The 24,809-nt window shown below is 42.6% G+C and overlaps 1 protein-coding gene across 1 annotated transcript; it reads left to right on the forward strand.

The window, feature by feature from the left end:
• On the forward strand, positions 1-23,582 carry Eif2ak2 (eukaryotic translation initiation factor 2 alpha kinase 2). The gene is made up of 16 exons (XM_050163535.1): positions 1-168; positions 3,845-3,976; positions 5,623-5,743; positions 6,152-6,285; positions 7,175-7,298; positions 7,672-7,751; positions 8,039-8,102; positions 8,978-9,012; positions 10,124-10,174; positions 12,276-12,398; positions 13,419-13,541; positions 15,424-15,607; positions 19,325-19,456; positions 21,830-21,931; positions 23,016-23,072; positions 23,150-23,582. Exons 2-16 carry the CDS (start codon positions 3,861-3,863, stop codon positions 23,270-23,272), a joined length of 1,569 nt encoding a protein of 522 aa, XP_050019492.1. The 5' UTR covers positions 1-168; positions 3,845-3,860; the 3' UTR covers positions 23,273-23,582.
• The last annotated feature ends 1,227 nt before the right edge of the window (positions 23,583-24,809 follow it).

Here is a 24,809-nt window from a genome sequence, read left to right on the forward strand (position 1 = left end):
AGGCGGAGTCCGCCGGGAAAACGAAACAAGACTGAATGGGCCTGGCCTAGTCTTCCACCGACCCCAGCAGCCACCGTGAGCAGCAGCCTGGACGCGACCTCAGAGCCCCCAAATTGCAATTTGAATTCTAAGCCAGGGCGCCGGCCACCGTGCAGATCCAGGAACGCGGTAGGACCTGAGGGCTTATTTTCTCACTTTTCCTGGACAGCAGTAGTGGGGCTGGGAACTCTAAGGAAAGTGACAAACCCGACGACCTGAAACTCTGGAGGGAAATCTAGGAGCCCGTCCGAATGACTCAGGGAAAGACTTTGGCTGCACAGCTGTGATGGTATTCCAGTTGGCAGGCCTCTGTGTCAACCGGGTCTCCCTCCATCCTTCACCTTGTTCTTCCATGTAGCTGAGTTTTCTTCTACTCTGAACCGGATGCTTGCTCTCCTGCTCCGACCTCCGCTACATCAACCCCTACAGTCAGGCAAAGCCCCCCATTGCCCACCACTTTCAGACTTCCTTGGTGCTTCTGGGCCAAGGCCAAGTACCCTTCAGCTCCTGGTCTTTGTGGTGCCTCTTCCTACTTCCTGGAAAGCCCTTCCCCCACCCCACCCCCAAGGAATAGCATGGGGAGACCCCTCTCAGTATCCAGTCCTTCTCACAGAACCAACTGTATGAGCAGCCGTCCCTGAACAAGAACTTCTACTCAGCCCCCATTCCCATATTTTTTTTTCATTTTCCAATTAATACTTAGTACCGCAATTTGTCTGTATCCTTCTATACCAGTAAGGTCCCAAGAGCAGTTTTTACTCACTTGTATAATCCTAGCACCTAATACCTGACACGTGCTCACTACATGCATGTTAAATGGATGTTAATTCACAGATACCCCTGTCTTCTAGACAAACAGATTTCCTGTTGCGTGTTTAGTACTAGAAGTGCCTTGCGTCCCGGAAACTAAAGACTCCCTAGGCTATTGCCCAGGACCTTGGAATCTTGTGCAGATGGCGCTCTTTCTTCAGCTTGCCCTGTGAACCTGACAGGGCCGGACCACTGTTTGCAGCTTCCTCGTTTATATATCAGATATGAGATGAATGCATGCGGTATGGGAAGTAGCTCCTGGAAGCACATCAGGCATTTTGGGAGTTTGAGGGAAGTAAGACCAGTGTCTTTGCGACTTAGGTGAGACAGGCAGGTGGTGGCATTTGTTGGTTCATATATATGATGGACAGCTCTTTGGGTGAGTGAATAAGAGCTGTAGGTGCTTCCTGGGGAGCTCACAGACTAGGTTATAGAGCAGCCGGCTGTGATGAGGGTTGTGATGGGGAAGGATTCTAGCTGCCCCTGCAGCATCAGAGAAGACCAGGCCCATCCTGATAGGTGAATAAAAATTGCCCAATAGACAGCAGGCTCCAAGTCATGGGAGCATGGAATGGGAGGTACCTCCGTGCTCTTTTGTGGATGGACTCATTCATTCATTTGTATCAAGCCTTTATTAAATCCGGTGTCTCCTTTCCTTTTTCAGTTACAACTGTTACATTTATGTTTAAAAAGAATTTATTTACTTTTTATTTTGTAATTATCCATGTATCTGAGTATGGGTATGGACATGGGAAGGCAGTTTTTCTTGGAGTCCAGAAAGGTATCAGATACCCTGAAGCCACAATTACAAGGAGGTTGTGAGCTGCCTGCCACAGGTGCTGAGAACCAAATTTGGATTCTCCGGGAGAGCAACAGTGCTCTTAAGTGCCAGGTCATGTCTCTCACTGTACATTTATTTTATTTTATTTTGTGTGCACGTGTGTGTTTGTACATGTGCTTCAGTGAGCCTGTCTAGTCAGAGGATAACTTGTGGAAGTCGGGACTCCTTCCACCATGTATGTCCCAGGGCTTGAACTCAGATGGTCAGTCTTGGCAGCAAACGCCTTTACCTGCTGAGCCATCTTGCCAACCCTGGTGAAAACCATAACTGTGTATGTAGAATGTAAAGCCACAGCCTGGAGGTGATCACAGGAAGGAGTTAAGTAGGGAATAGGATACTTGAGGACTAGGCCCCTGGACAATATTTAGATGAATAAGAAGATGAAGAAGGGCCGAGAAAGAAGGCAAAAAAAGTACAGCTTCTGAGAGAGGGTGAAACCCCAGAGATCAGGTGACTCACAACCTAAGCTAAGAAGGGGGAAGGAGGGAGATGCATGAATAACTGTCATTGACTATTGAATTTGGCAAAGAGTGAGCCACTGGGAACGTCACAAGAGCAGTCTTGGTGGCTGGTAGAGGATCCAGGATCGGAAAGATGCTTTAAGCCAGTGGTTCTCAACCTTCCTAATGCTGCAACCCTTTAGTACAGTTCCTCATGTTGTGTAGACCCCAGCCACAAAATTATTTCATACTTACTTCGTAAATGTAATTTTGCTGCTGTTTTAAATCACAATGTAAATATCTGATATGCAGGGTATCTGATATGCAGCCCCCTGTGAAAGGATTGTTCAACCCCCAAAAGTGTCGCAACCCACAGGTTGAGAACTCCTGCTCACAGTGTGAAGATTCTCATTGAAAATTTAAAACTTTATGTGGAGTTAGGGATCAAACTTGAGGCTTTGTGCATGCTAGACAAGCCCTCTGCCAAATGAGCAGTGTCTCCAGCTGACGAAACCTTGACATTTCGAGTCCACTTTTAAATAGATAATAGAAACATAAATATTTCCAGATTTACTGGGCATTAAGTGATATTTTGATAATATGTAAACAGTGTATAATATCTAAATCGGGTTAAATGTATCTATACCAAGAAACAGTTTTTCCTTTCTTTCTCCTGGGTAATGGCACTGAGTATCATTTTGTTGTTTTATCGGCTGTAACATGAGCAGGTTGAGCCTGCTTGTTGTTGGGATTTTTGTCCCGCCTGGTACCCCACAACTGTTTAGCCCCAAAGAAAATCACACATAGGTCTTCATAAATTATGCTGATTGGCCCATTAGCTCTAGCCTCTCACTGGCTAACCCTCACATCTTGATTAACCCATTTTTCTGATCTATGTTAGCCATGTGGCTCAGTACCTTTTTCAGTGGGGCAGATCACATCCTGCTGCTTCAGTGGTCTGGGCAGGAGTCTGAGGAATCAATTTCCTCCTTCCCAGAATTCTCCTGTTCTCATTACATCATTTCTACTTCCTGTCTTCTTTTCCTGCCTACATTTTCTGCCTGGCTAATCAGTGTTTATTTATAACATGATTGACAGAATACAGACAATTCTCCCGCACCAATTGGCCATTGCTGTGTCTCATTTGGAAATATAGCACTCAAGTCCTTTGCCTATTTTCTAAATTGTGTGTGTGTGTGTGCAAATGAACGTATGTAACATAGTCGTGTGTGTATGTTTGTGAACGTAGTCATATTTGTGTACGTAGCTGTGTGTACATGTATATGTGTGTTGCTGTATTGTGTGTACACAGTTGTGTATGTGCACATGTGTGTATGTATAATCCATAGCAATATATATTATACAGCAATATGTGTATACATAGCCTTGTTTTTACCATAAGAGCTGTAATTCCACTCCTACATTCATTACGCCTTCTCAGGCAGGTAAACAGACGGAAACATCTCACTCCTTGGAAGCCAGGAGTAGAACAAAGGGTGGGGCCCTCTTTCCTTGGCCAGCAGTTGTGAAAGTAGGTGTTTTAGGAGGAGAGAAAGAAAGATTCTGACACGAAGCATTCTCTGAATTTATGTAGGGCTGAGATGAGTCCCGTAGAGAAGACCCACTGTCTCCGGTGGTTTCCTAGGGGGCGCTGGGAATTCAGATTATCTGTAATCTGTTAGTACCGTGCATGCAAACACCTCTTCTGTTGCAGGTTACTGGGAGGAAACATGGCCAGTGATACACCGGGTTTCTACATGGACAAACTTAATAAATACCGCCAGAAGCATGGAGTAACAATTACGTATAAGGAAGTTAGTACTACAGGACCTGCACACGACAGAAGGTAATCTGTCATCAGGAAAGGTATGACTAGGGCCAGGGAGGTGACTCAGTGGATAAGAGGTCTTGCTATGTAAGTATGAAGACAAAGTTGGAATCCCCAGCACCCACATAAACAGCTGTGTGTGGCCAAGCACACACCTGTAAATTCAGCACTGTGCAGTGCTAGTGCGTAATCTCACAGAGGTGAATAACACCGATGTATTGAGGGGTTGCAGTGGAAAGGGACGAACTCACAAATACAGTGAAAAGGCTGAAGCAGCCGTCCTGGGTCTTTCCTCATGCTAAGCAAGAGCCAGAGTAAAAGAGCGAACAGGTTTCTTGCAACTTCTAGTGCATACATAGCCCCTCAGACCACGCCCTAAGGCCGGTATTCTGAAAACTAATTGGCATAAACATAGAGCAAAGACAGGAGGATTGGAGGGCTTTCTGGCTACCAGCCTAGCTGTAAGTTCAATGAGAGATCCTGTCTTAAGGGAGTAAGGCGGAGTGATAGAGCAGGATGCCTGGAGTCCTTCTCTGACCTCTGCGTGCACGTAGATAATTCTCTCCCCCGACACGTGCATACCCCACACACAATCTTCTGAACACACACGCACACGGTCACACACACACACACACACTCTTTCTCTCTCTCTCTCTCTCTCTCTCTCTCTCTCTCTCTCTCTCTAAGTAAAATGGTGGGATGAAGGAAGGAAAGTGAGACCCAGATAACGGAGGTGTAGCTCACTGTTAGAGCATGTGCTTAGGATGTAAGGCCTGAGTTCGATTCCAGGCATTTAAATGGGAAAAAAAATTGAAAAACCAAGCAAACACTAGAATGCCAGTCCCTATAAACGTGGAGTAGAGGGGGACAACTGTGGTGCCATTCTGTTCTTTTTTTTTTTTTTTTTTTTTTGGTTTTTTGAGACAGGGTTTCTCTGTGGCTTTGGAGCCTGTCCTGGAACTAGCTCTGTAGACCAGGCTGGTCTCGAACTCACAGAGATCTGCCTGCCTCTGCCTACCTAGTGCTGGGATTAAAGGCGTGCGCCACCCGCCCGGCTCTGTGGTGCCATTCTTTGGTCGGTACTTCAGCTCCACAGGGAAGCTGCCAGAGTACTGTGAGAGTCCTGCAGAGCCTGGGAACCTCAGAGGACTCGAGAATAAAACAGAGGCTGGAGCCATGACTTAGTGAGTAAAGACATTGGCCACCAAGCCTGATGACCTGAGATTTTCTCTGGGACCCACATAGTGGGAGGAGAGAAGAGAGTCCCCAAAGCTGTCCTCTGATTTCCAACAAGCATGTCCTGTCTCGAGCACACAGACAATACATGCGCTCACATACCTCACCTCTAAGCTAAATAAATAAATAGGAAAAAAAAACCACTAAGCTTGGTAGCTCATCCTTATAATCTTAGCACTTGGGTAGCTGAAGCAGGAGGATTGTAGTGAGCTTGAGGCCAGCCTGGGTTATACAGCGAGGCACTATGAAGAAATAACAAGAAGAAGAAAGAAAGAAAAGAGGAAAATTTTACAGACTTCTCCCTGCTTCGAGAAGACATTGTTGTTGGAATCCTGAAGCGTGCTCGTGGGGCAGTGGAGACCAGAGTGCTTGTCCTTAGGAGAATGACAAACTGTGGAATACGTTGTGAATGCTGTCTTTTTAATCAGGTTTACATTTCGAGTTATAATAGACGAGAAAGAATTTCCACAAGCCGAAGGTAAATCAAAGCAGGAAGCAAAAAATGCTGCTGCCCAATGTGCTGTTGACACACTTAACAACGAACACCAGGTGAGTAATTGGCTTTTCACCTGGTCAGAGGGAAGCTGTAAATATGTATGTATGTATGTATGCATGGAGTCATGCATGGATTCATGAATGTGTGTATAATTTCTATCGCACAAATGTTACAATTCTCTGAATTCATACATACATCAAATTCAAACATACATACATGTGTGGTACATAAATTCATGCTTCATGTTATATTCCGTAGATATATGTAATATTATTGTGTCATTTAGGATTTTTTATTAAAATAATAATTTATTTTTTGCAGATTTTTTCCTAATAGACACTTTTAATAAGGAAATATAACTAGGAAGTCTATAATATGTATGTTGCCTCTTACGTTACTTATTTAGTAATTTTGTATGATAATTCGTGATTCGTATTGAGCTTATTTTCTTTTCTTTGTAGGCAGATAGTCATACGGACGCTTTGGAAACTTCATTAACTGATAATTACATAGGCCTTGTCAATAGTTTTGCCCAGAAGAACAAGCTGTCTGTAAATTATGAACAGCTTGTCCCCGATCCGCAGTCGCCCCAAAGGTGAGACGTGGCTTGGCTTCTCCTACTGTGTCACTGTGTACCAGCAATAACACTGACAGGATTTCACATGTTGCTTTCCAGAAGTCTTTGCCCCCGCCCCTCCTTATACACTTAGTATGAAAGGTTTATGAGTTATAAACATCAAATATCCAATTCCTGATGCTGGAGGGTCCATTGGAATCAAGTTTGTCTGATTCGTTTTTCAGTAGCTTTCCTTGGCTTTGCTTTTGACATTTCTGTTTCCTATGGTCCACAAGACAGTGAGTGTGAGACCAGAAGCTGCCTGAGTGACAGGAAGGCCACTTTCACCAACCTGGGAGTAGAGTAGGTCGCACTGATTGTTCTAGTTTATTAAGAGCTGTTGCTAATCTTTTACTGTGATAAACTTCATATATAATGTGTGAACAAGCATCAGACTCTGAAGGCTCTGAGAACACTCCAGTGGGCTGTCTTCCCCTAGGACTGCGTCCTCGTGGCTTATCCCCTTTAGCCCCACTCTGCCACCTGGTTTTCTCTCTTACTCACTGGATCCCCGTTTTTTTCTCTCGCCCTCAAAATCTTTTCACTAGGGATTGAAGTTTTTGTTTGCTTGCTTGCTTTTAAAATCATCACATGGTGTTTTGCTGTCGGTCTTTCAATGAAACCAGAAAGAATTAGGTGTTATCTAGGCACTGTAAGCCAGGATATTGAGTATTTCCAGTTATTCAGATAGATTGGTGACTCTTTCTGTGGAGTTTAAATTATATGAGGTAGGAAACATAAATATTGTTAAAAAATTATTAGTCTCATCTTAAGGCCTTTATTTGTCTGTAGGGTTCTCCTCCCCCCAAATTGTACATTGATTGACAACATTTTTGATACGTAAATGAATATTCACATTTTTTTCTAGATTTATTTGTAAATGCAAAATTGGTTCAACAACGTATGGTACTGGTTCAGGAGCTACCAAACAGGAGGCAAAGCAGCTGGCAGCTAAAGAGGCATATCAGAAGCTTTCAGAGAAGAGCCCAATGGTATGTGCTGTTAGTTGTTGTAATTTGTACATTTATGATTCCCTCTGAAGTTGACTTCAGGTCAGATTGTTTGCACAATGCAGGCATTTGCCAATTGCATAACAAATGATTCCTCCATTCTGTGTATCACCAGTGATCCATGAGCCATGGGGTTAGGAGGTCTTAGGGACATAAAAGTCCTATGGGAATGTAGGGTTGCTTTTAAAACTTAGCTCAAACTTCCATGAAAATGTGTTGATTTTGCCATTGTTTGTGATTGTGGACTGGGTGGCTATGAGACAAATATGGGCAGTACCATATGTCAGGGGGTGAGCCACCATAGAGAAGGAAGTTAGCTGCCTAAAAGCCTGCTAAGGCTGTGCCTTCTCTTCAGAGAGCTGACAGGGCATCCTCTGAACCAACCACATCTTCATCCAGTGGCCTCTCCAGCAGCTCGTCTATAACAAGCAATTTGTGAGTCTGGGTGGCAAGTGTGGTGAATGGGCTGAGGGAGGGGCATGCTTGTGGCTGTGGGCCCAATCCCCATCACCTCCCTTCCCCCAAATTTGGTTCCAGAACTCTCACCAAGTGGGTTACAACCACCTATAATTCCAGCTCCATGGGATCAAATACCCTCTTCTGGCCTCCTGGGCCACACAGACACACACACATTCACTCACACAAACATACATATACATAAACACTTAGGTAAACCTTCAATAAACAAGACTGAATTCATAAAAGTTTTGCTTTTCTTCTAGTGCTTTCTCAGAGGATGCATCAAAAAGCTACAGGGCCAGCTCTTCTTTTGAATCCCCTCTCATGGTATGGTACTCGTCTCAAAGCTCCAAATTTCATTTTTTTTGTCTTCACTTAAGAATAATTTTTACATTTTAATTTTATGCGTCCTCACTAAAGTATGATATTGACAGTCATTGTTTCTTTCTTTCTTTTTTCTTTAACCATCATTCACATTAACTTCCACTCTTCACATGCAAAATTCCACGCTTCTCTCCCATCCTTCTGCACCTACTTTGTAGACAAATCAACCTTCCTTCCTTCCTTCCTTCCTTCCTTCCTTCCTTCTTTCCTGTCCCCCCTCCATTTCTCCCTCCCTATGGTGGGAATCAAATTCCATCTTCAGGCATTCTAGACAAACCCCACCACTGAACTACCTCCCAACCCTTCCCCTTGTCCTTTTGAACATTTCTATTATATTGTTTTTAATTGTCCACCGAACTGATTAATTAGTATTTGGCATAGTTCCATTTCTACTTCGAAAAAAAAATCAGAATTGAACTTCTGAAAGGTTAATTTCAGAAAGGTTAATTTGTTATAAAAAGTCAGTCTGTTTATAAAAAAAAACTACAAAGTTGTAAGAGAAAGACAATTGATTCAGTAGAATCGACGCTGTCTGAAGGGATTTGAAACACCAAAGTTGGCAGCCAATGTAAAAAAGATGCCTTATTCCTCTAAAGATGGGGAAAATACAGTTCAAAACATCCATTTGATACCATTGCACAGGTGTTTGGTTGGCCGTATTCCGGTCTTGCAATAGTCACTGGTAGAAGAATCAGGGAGACTGCAAAGATCCATGAAGCTGGTGACCTTACAGACTAAAGAATCTGGCCCTAGAGTCAGCCCCAGAACTGAGATACTTCCTCTCCTCATCTGAAACACCTCTTTTCCTTGTGTTGCAGAATGGTCTCAGAGAAAAAAAGAGGAAGTCAGGAATGTGAGTATCATTGTGCCCTGAATATAGTTTGGACAAAGGTTCTGGTTCAGACTCTGTCCCTCGGTTTCAATTAGGGTCTGTGGTATTGGCGAATATTATTATACCTGTGTATTCGACAGATGTAACAGAAGCAGTGGAAAGCTTGAGACCTATAAACCAATTTAACCCCAGAGAAACACACACACACACACACACACACACACACACACACACGCATGCCCTGCACACATGCGCACACACACATTCACATGGTGTAATGTAAGATATAAAGCCCTATGGTGATGCAGCTAGAGACAGTAGTTTAGAGTGTTATTATGTAAAACACTGTTGAGGATCTGGGCTTGGAAGTGTTTTTTAAGGAAAGCAGATATGTATATTTATAGATGGATAGAGTAAAGATAGTGTAATAACTTGCTATTTTTTAAAGACCAAATTTTATATAAATCATAGAAAACTGAAGAGTAAAGGCATACAGTCAGAAAAGAAGGCAGGAGACATAAGGAGCTGCCAGTATTTTCTGAGCAGTATATTGAACAGCTACAACTCCTGAGGTGGACAGGTGGAGAAAAAAGAACTTGCCACACGTCAGGCCGGCAGCTCTGGTGCCTGTGGCAGTGAGGAGGGGAGAGGAGGATTTCTGAGAAGGATTGGGAAGGCAGGGTAGACATGACTGAGGGAAGAGAGTAGCCGGGTGGGGGACGGGGGCCAGGAGGTGGACAACAGACCACCTCAGTCAAAACTCGAGGGTAGCAGTATTGCTGTGTCTGGTTTTAGGTGATGTTTGAGCATCCTACTGTGGTTGGCTTTCACCATCAGGGAATGAGGGCCAGGGGGAGTGACCCAGGGGACCTCATTCCTAAGGATGTTCTGATTCTGGAGAAAAAGGAGATAGGAGGTCAGTGGTGAGTGTGTTTGGGTGAAAATGGGAAGGAGGAAAAGGATGAAACAGGATCCTCAGAAGAGAACCAATAGGAGGTGTTTTTCTGAAGCTGATACCATTTCCTGTCACCCTGAAGCAAACTATATAATGCCCAGTGCGTGGCATGAAGTCAGTTCTAAAGTTGTCTAAGTTCTAGTTTTGTCTGAGTTCTGTATTTTTGTCTCATCTTAGGAAACTGTCACCTAATGATGCGCTAAGTAATAAATATACCATGGAGAGCAGGTAAGGGAGCTCGTCTAATGGTAAGCGTACTCGTGAAACAGAGATTCTTCAAGTTTTAAGTTATATTTCCACACAAGCGATGAATAGCCATGACCCAGTCAGGCCCACGGAGGGTCATGGCAAATGAAAATCTCTGTGATGTTATCAGCCTTCCTCATATCCACGGACACTGGTAAAACTGAAAGCAAACAATCCTTTATATCCATGATTTAGATGGGAAAGAACAGAGAAAGGAAAGGAGGGAAGGAAGGGGTGGAGGAAGGAGAGAGACTCCCGTGAGAGTTGAAACGTTTTCCAGCTCCACGCAAGATTTCTCTAGACGAGAAAGGCTGGGGTTCATCTTTTGTAGATGATATTTCAGTTAAATTAAATACCTAAGATAATGGAGCCTGTTTGAATCAATAGGACACTGAATACAAGTGTTCAAAAGGACCAATGAGTACTTATTAAGCACCTAATATATGCCCACTAATGTTTTGGGCACTAGGCTTATGGTGAGCACAAATAGAGTAGAATTCTCACTCTCAGAAAGTTCGAGGTAATGACTGGCATTTTGGAAATGGGCCTGAGAATATGGCTCAGCTGTGTAAACTGTGAGTATCAAGTACCCCTTTTAAAAAAGAGAGGAGTAGGGGGGGCTGATAACTCACTGCTTAAGAGCACAGACTGCCCTTCCAGAGGACCCGGGTTCAGTTCCCAGCACCCATGTGGCAGCTCACAACTGTCTGTAACTCGAGTTTTCAAGGATCTGAGACACTCACCCATGCACATAACAATAAACTTTTAAAAAAGGAACAGGTGTAGCAATACACACATTTGTGACTCAGACACTGACGGGAGTGGAAGAAGTGGTGGAGACATGCAGCCTCATGGCACTCATTGGCCAGCCAGCATAGCCATCAGTGAGCTCCAAGATCAATGAAAGAAAGATTCTGTCTCAAAAAATAAAGTGTTAAGATGGATGTGGTGGCCCACACCTTTAATTCCAGCCCTCGGGAGGCAGAGACAGGAGGATCTCTGTGGGTTCGAGGCCAGCCTGGTCTACAAGAGCTAGTTCCCAGGACAGGCTCCAAAACTACAGAGAAACCCTGTCTCACAAAACAAAGCAAAATAAAAAACAAAGGTGCAGAGTCACTGAGAAAGACTGCTGTCATCAATCTCTGGCTTACACACGCATTCTCTCCCTCTCTCTCTCGCACACACACACACACACACACACACACGTGCATACACATATGTGCACACCCACACACAGACATATATGTGTTTTTGTAGTTACATGATCTGTATCCACATATTTATATGATACACATACAATTGTAATTACATAATCAGACCAAAGTTAAGGAAGAACAGTTGTCTGATGAAAATGGAAACAAAGCCCCGAGGTCAGCCTTCTGTGGAGAAAGCACGTGCTTGACGTGTAATGAACAAGGACACAGCGCGATGGGATGAGGTTGGAAGAGAAGTGGGGACAGCGCTGCATGGCACCTTGTGGGCCATTTAACGTTTTCCTGTTCTTTGCTGAATGCAAAGGCAAAGCTGGAGGAGGAATAGGTGACAGGGAGAACTGATCAGACCGAGTTTTCATAGCTAAAGAAGGAGAAGCGGGGTATCAGTCAGCAGGCCACCCCTGCAGGAGCCCGAGGGCCGAGCCTGGAGGAGGATGCTGGAAGTGGAGAAGAGTGGGCAGAAGGTAGTGACACGGGCTAGAAGGAGGAGCGGTGCTCAATGATTGGATGTGGGACATAAGGAGGGGAAGAAGCAGGTTGTTCTGGCCCAAGGAACGCTCAGGGCTTCTGCTTTCCCTCTGGTACCTGTGGCACACAACTGAGTGATTCTTTCTAGATTTAATACATGGGGGTAGGGGGAAATTTCTCATCTTCTTTGTACTCAATGAAAAGGGTACTTCAGTGTGTCCTATGTACAGCCAGAGGGGATGATCTGTTTTATTGACTTCTCCATCAAAAGAGGAGAGAAGGGGAAGAAGACATTGTTTTGTGACTCAAGAGCTCTACCAAATGTTATTAAAGACAAGTAAGAAAGAATCATTTTCATCTTACTAAACCTCAGCAATGACAGCAATATCAATCTTGACTAGGTTTCAGAAGGATTTTGAAGACATAGAAGAAATTGGCTCAGGTGGATTTGGCCAAGTTTTCAAAGCAAAACACAAAATTGATGGGAAGACTTATGCTATAAAGCGTGTTAAATATAACACAGAGTAAGTGAATGTCTGGCTTTTGTGAATATATTCTTTATATATCTGTCCTTCATTACTCACTTACTTGTTTCTTCTCCTCTTTAACTTTTCATTGTGCCCACAGGAGTTTGGCTTATTCTGAAATGGCCTCACCTTACAGTGGGTATTTCTTTCAGTTTAAAAATATGATTGCCTCTAGCCTGGCAGTGGTGGCGCACGCCTTTAATCCCAGCAGAGGCAGAGGCAGGTGGATCTCTGTTTGTTTGTTTGTTTGTTTGTTTGTTTGTTTGTTTGTTTGTTTTTTGGTTTTTCGAGACAGGGTTTCTCTGTAGCTTTGGAGCCTGTCCTGGAACTAGCTCTGTAGACCAGGCTGGTCTCGAACTCACAGACACGTGCGCCACCATCGCCCGGCTATATATATATATATTTATGATTGCCTCATGTTGAGACAGTACTGGACCCTGAAACTGTTGACTTAGTTGGTTTAAGGTGGTTTTCTCAGTTTTTCCCGTTTTGAAATTCTCTCCTCTCTGATGTCTCCAGCTGTGTCAAGTTGACATAAAACCATTCATTACAGTGTAATTTCAAGAAACTATTACAGTGTCTTAGCTCTTGAGCCCTAGCCCTGTATTTTTGTCATACATTGAAAGTTCTAAGTTGGGTTCTGCTTGCTGCCTGGGTTACCTGCCTTTGTTGCCCAAATGAGATTCGCTTGTAAAATTTCAAGATTTTGAGACACATCTACACAGAATATCAGATATGATATAGTTACTGAAAATTGTGTTATAGACACTTAAGATACAAATGATGTTTAAATTTTAGATGTCTGTCATTTAAGCCACTTTTATGTTGAGAATGAGAACAACCATAGTTCTATGCACTCAATCCCTTTTGTTCCCTCTTGAGTTCTGGCTATCCTGCTAAAACTTAGTGTGGGAGCCATTGTGACTATCGAACAGAGGTTGCGTCCCATTACCTGACGAGTTCTGTAATTATCAACAATAGGCAATAACACATTTGTTTTCTGGGTGCTTTTACTAGGAAGACTGTGCGTGAAGTAACAGCGCTGGCAAGGCTCAATCACGTCAACATTGTTCAATACCATACTTGTTGGCCGGGAGAGGACTATGATCCCGAGCAGAGTGTGGATAGCGATTCTAGTCGGTAAGAAGAGATTCTCACAGCTGCAATGGGATGGAAGGCCCTTGTCATTATTTTGTGAGGGCCATCACATTTAATGGTCACATTTAATTGGTCATCACATGTAATGATCAGAGCCACCTCTGAAAGACACTGTGTTCTTTTGTTCTACAGGCAAGGCGACAACGAATGACCTTGCCCTCCCTGTTCCTCTCTATCTTCTGAACTTGTTTTAGTTTCTTTGTTTTAGACTCACTACATGGCACATACTAACCTCAGGGAGGTCTGCCTGCCTCAGCCCCCAACCGATGTGATATCCCAGGCACAGGCACATTGCAGTATGCTTAGCTCAAAGTTGCTTTAAAAAATACTTTTAAGGGGATGGGGAGATGGATCGGTGGTCAAGAGCATGAATCACTCTTGTAGAGGGTCAAGCAACTATGTCAGGTGGTTCACGCCCATCTGTAGTTCCAATTCTAGGGTATCATCCGGCTTCTGTTGGCACCTGCATTCATGTACACATACCCACACAGAGACACAGACACGTAATTTGGAAATAAATCTTTAAAAAAAAAACCTTTAAAATTTCCTTAGTTGTTTTAAAAATCCCATGTCCTGCATTCATGACTCCACTGTTCTCCATAGAACCAGTGTAGGTCATATACGGTTTGTCAGAGTTAAGACAGACTTAATGTATAGATGCTGAATCCAAAGGCCTTCTCTTCTGCTGTTGAAACTTGCCTGTCTCTCTTCTCAGAGGCTCCTGGCAGTGCACCTCTGGAATGTATCTGTAGCACTGTGGTGGAGTGGTGAGCTATGGCTGGACATACCCTGCTGGCATCCCTGGTGCTTTCTTTGTTTTGTCTCAGCCCCTTTTATAGGACTGGGAATTCTAAAAAAACTGGCTTTTGCCTTTGAAAGTCATTGAGGTTTCTTGGGGACAGCCTTCTCATGCCAATGGAGACCTCATCATTCACCACCTCCTGCCAGTGTCCCATCTCCATGTGCTCTTGAGAACTCTAGGCGTTACTGACCAACAGGAGATAAAAGGTTTTGTTATCTTTGAGGGAATTATTGGCTACATCTTCATATATTCTAGCATGTGTGTGTTCGGAAAATATAAATTTAATATCAAGCCAACTTAGTTCAGAAGAAAATAAAAACTGGTTAACAAAATCAGTCCTCCGACTTCTGTCTTACAGCAATTGATTCATTGGCCCATCTTTAGGAGTTTCTCAATGGTCTGTCATCTTGGGATTTTTTTTAACCTCGTGTTTGGGACTCTGTCCCCATGATAATAAGGATAGTACCTGACTCACTTTCTCATTTTTAAGGTGCCTGTTCTGTGCCCTTTGTAAAACAGATTTTGAATTAACTGAAGATGACTTAAAATGCTTCTAAATTGCTTTATATAATAATGGAAAACCTGGATTTCTGCAATTAGGACTGCTCATATCTGTTGTCAAAAGTGATCAGCGATCTTCAGCATTAAAGAATATATATGTTTGGGCTGGAGAGATGGCTCAGCGGTTAAGAGCATTGCCTGCTCTTCCAAAGGTCCTGAGTTCAATTCCCAGCAACCACATGGTGGCTCATAACCATCTGTAATGAGGCCTGGTGCCTTCTTCTGGCCTGCAGGCATACACACAGACTGAACATTGTATACGTAATAAATAAATAAATATTTTTAAAAAAAGAATATATAGGTTTATACTTTATAGATAAACCTTTGAAGCTCTGTACACTTGAGAAATTATGATTTGTATAAAGTGGCTTGTTTTATTACATGTTTATCATATCCAGATACTCATTCTGAGACATGTTTTGTTTGTGTTTCATAAGATGTTAGAATTTTTAATTTTTTTCTCTATTGCTGCTTTTAACATTTGGTGAATTTTGTGTCCAGATCAAAGACCCAGTGCCTTTTCATTCAAATGGAATTCTGCGATAAAGGAACTCTGGAGGACTGGATGGCAAAGGAAGAAGAGCAGAAGAAAACAGACAAAGATTTACTTTTGGAATTTTTTGAACAAATAACGACAGGGGTGAAATATATACATTCAAAAGCTTTGATTCACAGAGACCTTAAGGTAAGGGAAATGTGCTTTGTTAGTTGATAAACACACAGTTTAATGACTTTAAAGTCTATTTTCTCTGTTTTCAGTTTGTGTTTGGCAGTCAGTCATGATAAAAGAACATTTCTCTAGCTTGCTGGACTTAAACAGGGTCTGGAACTTACCCCAGATGCCATCCCATACAACTGCTCAGCAGATCTCCGGGTCCCGGGAACCCACTGTGACATGACCCTATCAGAAGTCCTGTTCCCTCCAGGCTGTATTTAGTGTGGTGGTCATTGTCTAAGTGTAAACAGTAGCAGCTCCCTTTCATAGACTGAAAATAACTGTGGTGGTTTCCAGGGATGGCCCGCTGCTCGGACCCCTAACTGTGGTGTTTGCCAGGGATGGCCTGCTGCTCGGACCCCTAACTGTGGTGGTTGCCAGGGATGGCCCGCTGCTGGGACCCCTAACTGTGGTGGTTGACAGGGATGGCCCTGCTCGGACCCCTAACTGTGGTGGTTGCCAGAGATGGCCCGATGCTCGGACCCCCAATTGTGGTGGTTGCCAGGGATGGCCCGCTGCTCGGACCCTTAACTGTGGTGGTTGCCAGGGATGGCCCGCTGCTTGGATCCCGCTTCTGCTGTTGCGCTTTTCTGCTCCATGGTGGTTCACCTGCTGTTCCTGAGGGCACATGCAGCTGAGGAGTCCACGGCCTGGCCTTAGTGTTTTCCTGATTGGAGTCTTCTCCCCCATAATTAGGAAAACCCTACGCTTTCAAATATTCGCCATCCCTCTTGGTCTGTTTGCTTTTATGATCTGACAGCGAGTTTCCCGTTTTCCCTTTCCATCAGCAAGAAAGGAGAGACACCAAGGAGTTCCGCAATTGCCTTCCTTATCACAACCCTACCACAATTCACGCGAGTTCTTTCTGACAGCTTCGTTCATGTTCTTCACCAGATATGCATGCTTCTGACTGTCCTCTTTGGTCCTGATTCCTTTACTTAACCTTTCTGGATCGCTAAGCCTCTGCCTTTTCTGCTCTAAGGCAGAAAAGTGAAGTGAATCTTGGCTACCTGGGTGCTCCACCTGTCTAAAACAGCCAGAATGATTAATGATTCAAAAAGTTCCTAGGAAAAATAAGTGGCCCTGTTTATAGCCACTTGCTGAACCAAGCTAGAATGAAGTGCCCATCAAAGCACTTGAGTTCTGTTCGCCTTGCATTTGTGAACTTAGCAACCTGATATCTGAGTCCTCCCATTCTAATATTTCTCTGTAGCAATATCTAAAAATGTGCTTAAAAGTTAGAAGATTTTTAGGAATGTTATGTTCCAACAGATAAATGAGGACCATATGGATGGCATGTACTAGTAATCCCAACATCTCAGCGCCTGAGGCAGGAGGATTATGAGTTTGAGGTTAGCCCGGTCTACAAACATAGATCCTATCTAAAAACATTTTGGTTTTTGTTTTTATTCACTTTCCCTCACTTTGGTATAAATCATACACAGGATTATGTGGTTCTTCCGGATCTGAGGTCCTTCTGCCCTCTTCTCTCTGACGTTTCTACTACAATGCTTCTTCCTCCCATCTCAGAAAGGATCAGAAAGATGTGCTTGCAGCTGTCTCCCAGAGAACGATGTTTAAAAAACCATTCTTACTTGAGGTCTCCAAGAGCTGACTTGTTCCTATGTTAGAGTCTTGAGCTCCAGGCCACAGCGGTACGGCCATACGGTTTCTAGAGAGAGGGCGTTCTCTGCTTCTCTGTATCTTGTCTCTGTGCCAGAGGGGTCAGCTCTGCAGATCATTGAACCTAGCCTCTGCTCCCTGGATAAGGTTGGCACATTTCCTCCTGTTCTATAACCTTGCATTTCATTTATTCATGGTATAAGTGACTAAATAAGACAGAAGAACATCTTTTTTTTCTTTATTTAAAACATTTTATTTTCTTTTTTTAGTTTTTTTTAAACCGGGGTTTCTCCGTGTAGCCCTTTACTGTGCTGAAACTCACTCTGTAGACCAGGCTAGCCTCCAACTCACAGAGATTCTCCTGCCTCTGCTCTTGAGTGCCTGTGCCACAATACTAGGTTTGTTTTTTTTTTCTTTTTAATAAAAAGTAATCTTCTGTTTCTCCTTGTCTCATAGATATTTACACAAATTCAGTCTTCTGTTTCTGAGTTAGGCTGCAGCTGTATTAGGGTAGCAGTTTCATTTGTGGGCACAGCAAAGCTCTGTTGCTGTAACTTCAGTTTAGCTTGGGAACATTGTTTCCCCATGTCCACCGCACACGAATATCCTTCTTCCATTACTGACTTTAAGTTCTAATCCACTGATTAAACTTGAATTCCATTGCTAATTTCTGCACAGGGCTTCTCAGAAGCGCTCTCCTGGGCTCCTCAGCTCATCCCTCATTTCTTAGCTAGGCCCTCTTGTAGGTGTGTGTGTTTAGCCTAACATTGTATTGAATGTCTAGTTTTGGCAAAAATATTATCTTTGTCACCACCAATACTCTTATTTTCAGTGTGTGTTGTCTAGAGTTATGTAATACACGTGGCCACTATTTATTTGTTATGTGTGCATTTGCACACGCAATGCACATATATACACATTTGGGTCCGTGAGATGGCTCAGTGGGTAAAGATGTTTATGGTAAAAGACTAGTGATCTAAGTTCAATTTATGGAACCCACATGAAGGCGTAAATAGAGAGGTGACAATACAAAATTATCCTTTACACCAAGATACATACACACATTTTAAATGTTTAGTATTGTATCTCAGAGTGGCTAGAGATGCAGCTCATTTGTTAGCATTCTTGCCTAGCATTTATGGAACTCTGAATTTGATCCCTAGCCGTATGTGTAAACCAGGCATGGTGGCTCATCCTCTTAATCTAAAGGTGGAGGTGGAAGGATCAAAAGTTCAAGGCTATCCTTGGCTACATACTGAGTTTGAGGCTGACAGGGGATATGTGAGACCCTATAAACCAAATCAAACAACAACCAAACAATAGCTACCCCAGCCCAAACAACAGAAGCAACCAAAACAAAACCAAAGGAAACGCATAGAGAATGTGTTTGTGATCAATCCCAGCTTCTACTTAAGGTGGAGAGGGTATACACTTAACAAGGTGGAGTGTGTATACACTTAACAAGGTGGAGGGTGTATACACTTAACAAGGTGGAAGGGGGTATACACTTAACAAGGTGTAGGGTGTTTACTCTTAACAAGGTGGAGGGGGTATACTTATAAACTCTTGTCAGAATCTGGGAGAAATTCTGCACGGGACATCTTGCAGCATTGCTGAGAACTGAGCCATTCAGAGACTCTCAAATTTGGAAAGGGTTTTAATTCCCATCAGACCCTAAATTACACCAGTAGCATGCCCTCGGGATATGTCCAGCCCTCTTCTGGGGTGAGGAGTTCAAACTCCCATTCCTTGAGCCTCTCACTAGATTGCTGTGGAGGAAAGAAAATATTTTTACCCATGCCTACCTTGGATCCTTCTCCTGGGACCCTGAAATCTTCCACTTCTTCTGTTTTGATATTTGGAGGCAGGTGTGAACCAAGACCCCTTTGCTGTCATTTCAAAGTCTTTTCTTCTTCAGTTGGCATTTTAAAATTCCAAAGTGTTAAATTCCCTAGTTTGGGCTGCCCGTGTAAGGAGAAATGTCAACAAATCAGTATAAAAGGTTGTTGGGACCTGTGGTAATAGTTGGTCCAAATAACATATATTAATTAATCTTTTCTATAGCCAGGTAATATATTTTTAGTAGATGAAAAGCACATAAAGATTGGAGACTTCGGCCTCGTAACAGGCCAAATGGAAAATGATGGAAATCGAACAAAGCATACAGGAAGTCTTCTATACATGAGTCCAGAGCAGGTAAAGTCCTTTTATTTTCTTTCTGTGTAAATTTTACTTCTTTATTTTCTTGTGTGTGTGCATGTGGTATATGTGCAAATTCATGTAGGTGTGTGTACATGTGTGTGGATGTTTGTGCATGAACATATGGAAATCTGAGGTTGTGTAAGGGTATCAGGTATAGCTCTCCACCATACATACATTCATACATATATATATATATTTAAGTCAGATATTAGGGGTGAAAGGTGAAAGATCAGAGAAGCAAAGTGCCAACTACTAGAGAGTTCTTTTACCTCTACCAGTGCCCAGACCAAAGGGGTGATCCTGTTCTCAGACTGCTTCAGACTGCACTGAGCTCCTGTCCCTCCGGCCTTATATTTTTCTCTCTCTGTCCAGCCATATTGCTCCGGCTTCCATCTCCTGAGTACTGGGATTAAAGGTGTGGGATCCCAAGTGCTGGGATCACCTTTGTGTGAGCTCTATTTCTCATTTAGACAGATTCAGTCTTGTGTAGTCCACGGCGGTCTTGAACCAACAGAGATCCCTCTGCTTCTGTCTCTGGGGTCCTGGGATTAAAGGCATGTATGTGCTCTACTCCCCGGCCTCTAGTGGCTTAGCTCTGCACTCCAATCTTCAGGCAAACTTTGTTAAAACACAAAATACCTACCACTACACACACAGAGATACACACACACATATCACGTTTTCTTTATCCTTACATCTTCTGATGGCCACTTGGGCTGATCCCATAACTTGACTATTGTGAATAGAACTATGGATAATCAAGTATCTCTGTTGTGTGTTGACTCAGAATAATTTCATGCAATTACATTTGTCAAATCTTGATATTATTTTCTGGGATGTTAGAGCCCTTTCCAAAAAGTCCTTGTCTATGCTTGCATATCTTATAATGTTTCTCCGTATTATCTCTGACACTTTCACACTTTTAGGTCTTTAATCCACTCTGAAATGATTTTTGTGTACATAGACCCCAGGTGCGCGCTCACATGAGCGCATACACACATATATGGAGAGGGGAGAGACAGAGAGGGAGAGAGGGAGAGAGAGAGAATGGGAAATGACTCCAGTTTCCAGCATCATTTGTTGAAGATGCTCTTCTCTACAATGTATGCTTTTGGCATCTTTGTCAAAATAAGGTAGCTATGTGAGTTTCATTTTGGGTCTTTTATTTATTCTACTCCACTAGTTCACATGTTTCTTCTGTGTAATCCCCCCCCCCCCCCCCGGCCAGGTTTTTTGTTACTATGTGTCTATAGTATAACTTAAAATCAGATTTAGTGATATCTCCAATGATGTTCTTTTTGCTTAGGATTTTTTTGACTGTCTAGGATTTTTTTATTCTTCTATGTGAATTTCAAGATTTTTTTCCTTTCTGTTAAGGATGGTATTGGAATTTTAATGGGGATTACTGTGATTTTGTAGATCACGTCTACAAATCTTCCATGTTAATTTTGCTGATTTACCAGCACAGGAGTTCTGGGTCTCTCTGTGTAGCCCTGGTTATCCTGAAACTCACTCTGTAGAGCAGGCTGACCTCAAACTTAGAGATCCTCCTGCCTTTGCTTTTCAAGTGCTGGGCTCAAAGGTGTCCACCACTACATCCAGCAAGTAATATTTTGAAGTTATCATCAATAAGATTAATTATCTTAGCGGTTCATTATTAAAATATAGAAAATCTACTGATTTTTTTAAAAAATATTTATTTCATGTGTATGAGTTTTCCTTCATATTCATATAAGTGTACCATGTACATGCCTGGTATCGACAGAGGCCAGAGAAGGTGTCTGATCCCCTCCAACTGGAGTCACAAATCACCTTATAGGTGTTGGAATTGAACTCAGGTTCTTTGCTAACAACGAGAGTACTTGCAAAAGCTGAGTGATCTGTCCAGCCCCAAAACTACTGATTTCTGAATGTTGACTTTGTGTTCAGTTATGTTTTTGGTAGAATCTTTAGAATCTCTTCTGTACAGGATAGTGTTGTCTAACGGTGGGGATTTGGTTTCTTTTTCTATTTGAATTCTTTTATATCTTTCTCTTGTCCAGCTAAGAGTTGAAGAACTATATTGAATATGGGTAGAGAAAGGGAAAGTACATCCCATTGTCTCACTCTTAATGTTGGTAGAAATGCTCCTAGTTTTATCATTTAGTATAAAATTGGCTATAGATTTGTTTTATATAGCCTTTATTGTGTTCCCTCTGTTTCTACGTGATGGTTAATTTTAGTGGTCAACTCCATGAGATACAGAATAAACATTTTGATGATTACATCAAATATATTATATATTAATATAATTTATAGCTTTTTTATCAGAAGACATAGAAACTTATATTAGGTGAGTAACAAAGACAAATGTATTTTGGCTTCCAGCTATCTTTACAGGAATATGGAAAAGAAGTGGACATCTTTGCTTTAGGTCTGATTCTAGCGGAACTTCTGCATATATGCATCACCTTTACAGAAAGATCAAAGGTAAATATTCCAAGGGAGAACTAAGCAGATTAAAGCGCTGGTTGTCACCCTTCAGGCACTAACGCTATTGCCCGCCACTCGGTGAGGGTGTGTTTAACCTCATGACTCTGCTTGTAAGTGAAGGATAAACTTCCTCTTTCAAGTGTGGACAACCATTTTGCTATAAATAAAAAAAGGCTTTCTATAGAATATGTGTATATCCCATAAGATTTGTATTTATGTGTGCCAACAAAATTTCACTGATTAGAGGGCAGTTCTGCTCTAAGTGCTACATGAATATAAAAACCAGTCAGTTTCTCAAAGGATTAATTTTCTAAGAAGAAAGATAACAGCCAAAAATGATTAAGTGTTTTAGAAGACAGAAAGTCTGCAGAAGGAGCTGAAAGATATCTCCAGAAATCTGAATTTAGGTTTAGGAAACATGTAACTTGAGTACTGAAAGATAAAGTTTTTTTTCAGATTATTTATTTAAGGGCATATATGCACATGCACACACACACACTAATGTGTGCATATGTCCACATGCTATGGCATGCTAATGGAGGTCAGAAGACAATTAACCTGGCTTAGTTCATTCTAATAGTTGAAATAGAAAGCATGTAAGCCTAGCATGGAGATACGAGTGTGCAGTGTGTGTTGGGAATAGCAGGCAAGGTGGTTTTATCTGAAGCCAATGATTGGTGGGGCTGGAGAGAAGGCTGGGCTACACTGAGGAAAGCCTTTGGGCTTATGTCGGTGGGTAGGTGGTGGGGCAGCACTGGAGACAGCAGACTCCTGGTTTGCCTGGAGTCAAAACAGCCTTATCTTCCCTAAAAGAGGGATGATGAAAAGATGCACTGCCTAGCATCCCAGAACAGAAGGGAAGTGATGGGCCTCCTGCACTCAGCCCTTCAGAGCATGGATCTTAAGGATGGTTATCAGATCGGGGTAGGTCCAGGGAGGAGAGTTCTGCATGCTTCTTGACTAAAGAGTCCTAAATTTAAGAACTATTCTAGATTTAATGTATCTCCAGTCATAAGTGTATTTAGTTTTTCTTCCCATATAAATTGTTTCTTAGGAAATACTTCTATTTGTTGTATTTCAGTTTTTCCAAATGCTAAGAGAAGGCATCTTCCCCGATAATGCATTTGACAACAAAGAAGTAAGCATTTGAAAGTCATTGGTTTTATATTCTCCACTGTTTTCTTTCTTAGCACTGACTCTAATTTATAATTACAGAAAAACCTTCTAAGGAGATTGCTCTTGAAGGAACCCAAGGAACGACCTAGTACATCTGAAATTCTGAGCATCTTGGCTGAATGGAAGAACAACTCAGAGAAAAAGAAAAGACACACACATTAGGGCCTTCTGAAAGTGTTCCACTTTGGACATATGGCCTTCCTTGTGCTACCTAGTCTGAGCTGGAACATTGGTAGATACTGTACTTACGTTTTAGGAAACTTAAGGAAAGAAAAACTTGCACAAAAGTTTTTATTTCAAGAACGTTTTTAAAGTTAATCTTTGACAATTCCATCCATGTATTGTATTCCGACCATACTCACTTCCACCCTCCTCGGACACCCAACATGAACTATGCCCTCTGCTGCGCATGCCTTATCATGTGAACTGCAGCTTCTGACTTTGGGATTCCAAATAAATCTCTTTGTCCTTACGTTGCCTCTCTCAGGTAGTCGCTGTGATGAGAAAGCCATGAAATGGAACCAGAAGCAAGGTTTGTTGCAATAAACCTGCCACGTGGTTCTTAAGCTTTCAGAGCTGGTTTGTGGGAGGAATGTGGAAAAGTTTGGAGCTGCAGGTTGAAGAAATCCTATTTGTTTTATTAAAGAAAGCTTGCCTGAAGATCAAAATGCAAAGCAGCCACACTAGTTAGCCATACAAGCCAGGCAGTGATAGTGCACACCTTTAATCCCAGCACTTGGGGTCCCACCCCTTTAATCCCAGTACTAGGGAGGTGGAGACAGAAGTGTTATGGCTGAGCAGAGAGAGGAATATAAAGTGAAAGAGACAGGAACTCACTGGAACCTGGAGGAAATTCCAAAACATTCAGACTAGGGCATGGAGGCTGTTTCCTGCTTTTAGCCAGGGTTATAGCGTAAATGAGGAAAGAAAGAGGAATAGGAGATGTGAAAGAGCATGAAGATTTGGGAAACGAGGAACTTCAAAGTCAAGGTAGGTGCAAAGTGGCAATAATTAGAGATTAGTGCTGTTGAAGAGGAGCCATGCACTTTACACTGCTGGCATTATAGGAACAAGACTACACCCATGGAAGGCTATACAGTGTGAAAATGAAAAGCCCCCTGAAGGCCTTTCATGTCAGAAGTTCAAGCAGGGATACCTAGAGGAGCGGTCTTTCTGTTTTAGCTGTGTGGGACGTCAGATAATGCTGCAGCCATGGCCTGGATGGCTCGTTTACATTTCAAGATGGCAGCAGGACTTGGCACCATCCATGCTGGTTTTACATGAGAGCAGAACACAACGGTCTTGGGGTCAGAGATGCTTGTCCAATGGTTCCAGAAGAAGCCTGTGAGAGCTGTGTGCAACACGGTGGTCAGATTTCTTGAAGAAAGGCTCTGAGAGGCTTTGAAGCTATGAAGGTGAAACCCAAGTTTTAAGACAGACCCTGGGACATTGGAGATGACAAGAACATAGAATGTCTGCTGAAGGAGCAGTCACTGACGGGAGCCAGCCCAGTGGAGCTCAGATGATGCCACTGTGTATATTCCAGATACCAAACACTGAGATGCAGCCTTTGTTGGTCCTGCGTTGATTTACTTTTGCATTGGACCAGTCTTTCCTTGCTGTTCTCCCAGACTTACTTTTTAGAATGGGGATTTTCCTTTGCTTGTTTGTATGCTGTAATAATTGTTTTATTTATTTA

The sequence above is a fragment of the Alexandromys fortis genome, unplaced genomic scaffold (assembly GCF_014885135.2).
Source record: "Alexandromys fortis isolate MF-2015 unplaced genomic scaffold, M_Fortis_MF-2015_v1.1 scaffold_136, whole genome shotgun sequence".
NCBI classification, from domain to species: Eukaryota; Metazoa; Chordata; class Mammalia; order Rodentia; family Cricetidae; genus Alexandromys; species Alexandromys fortis.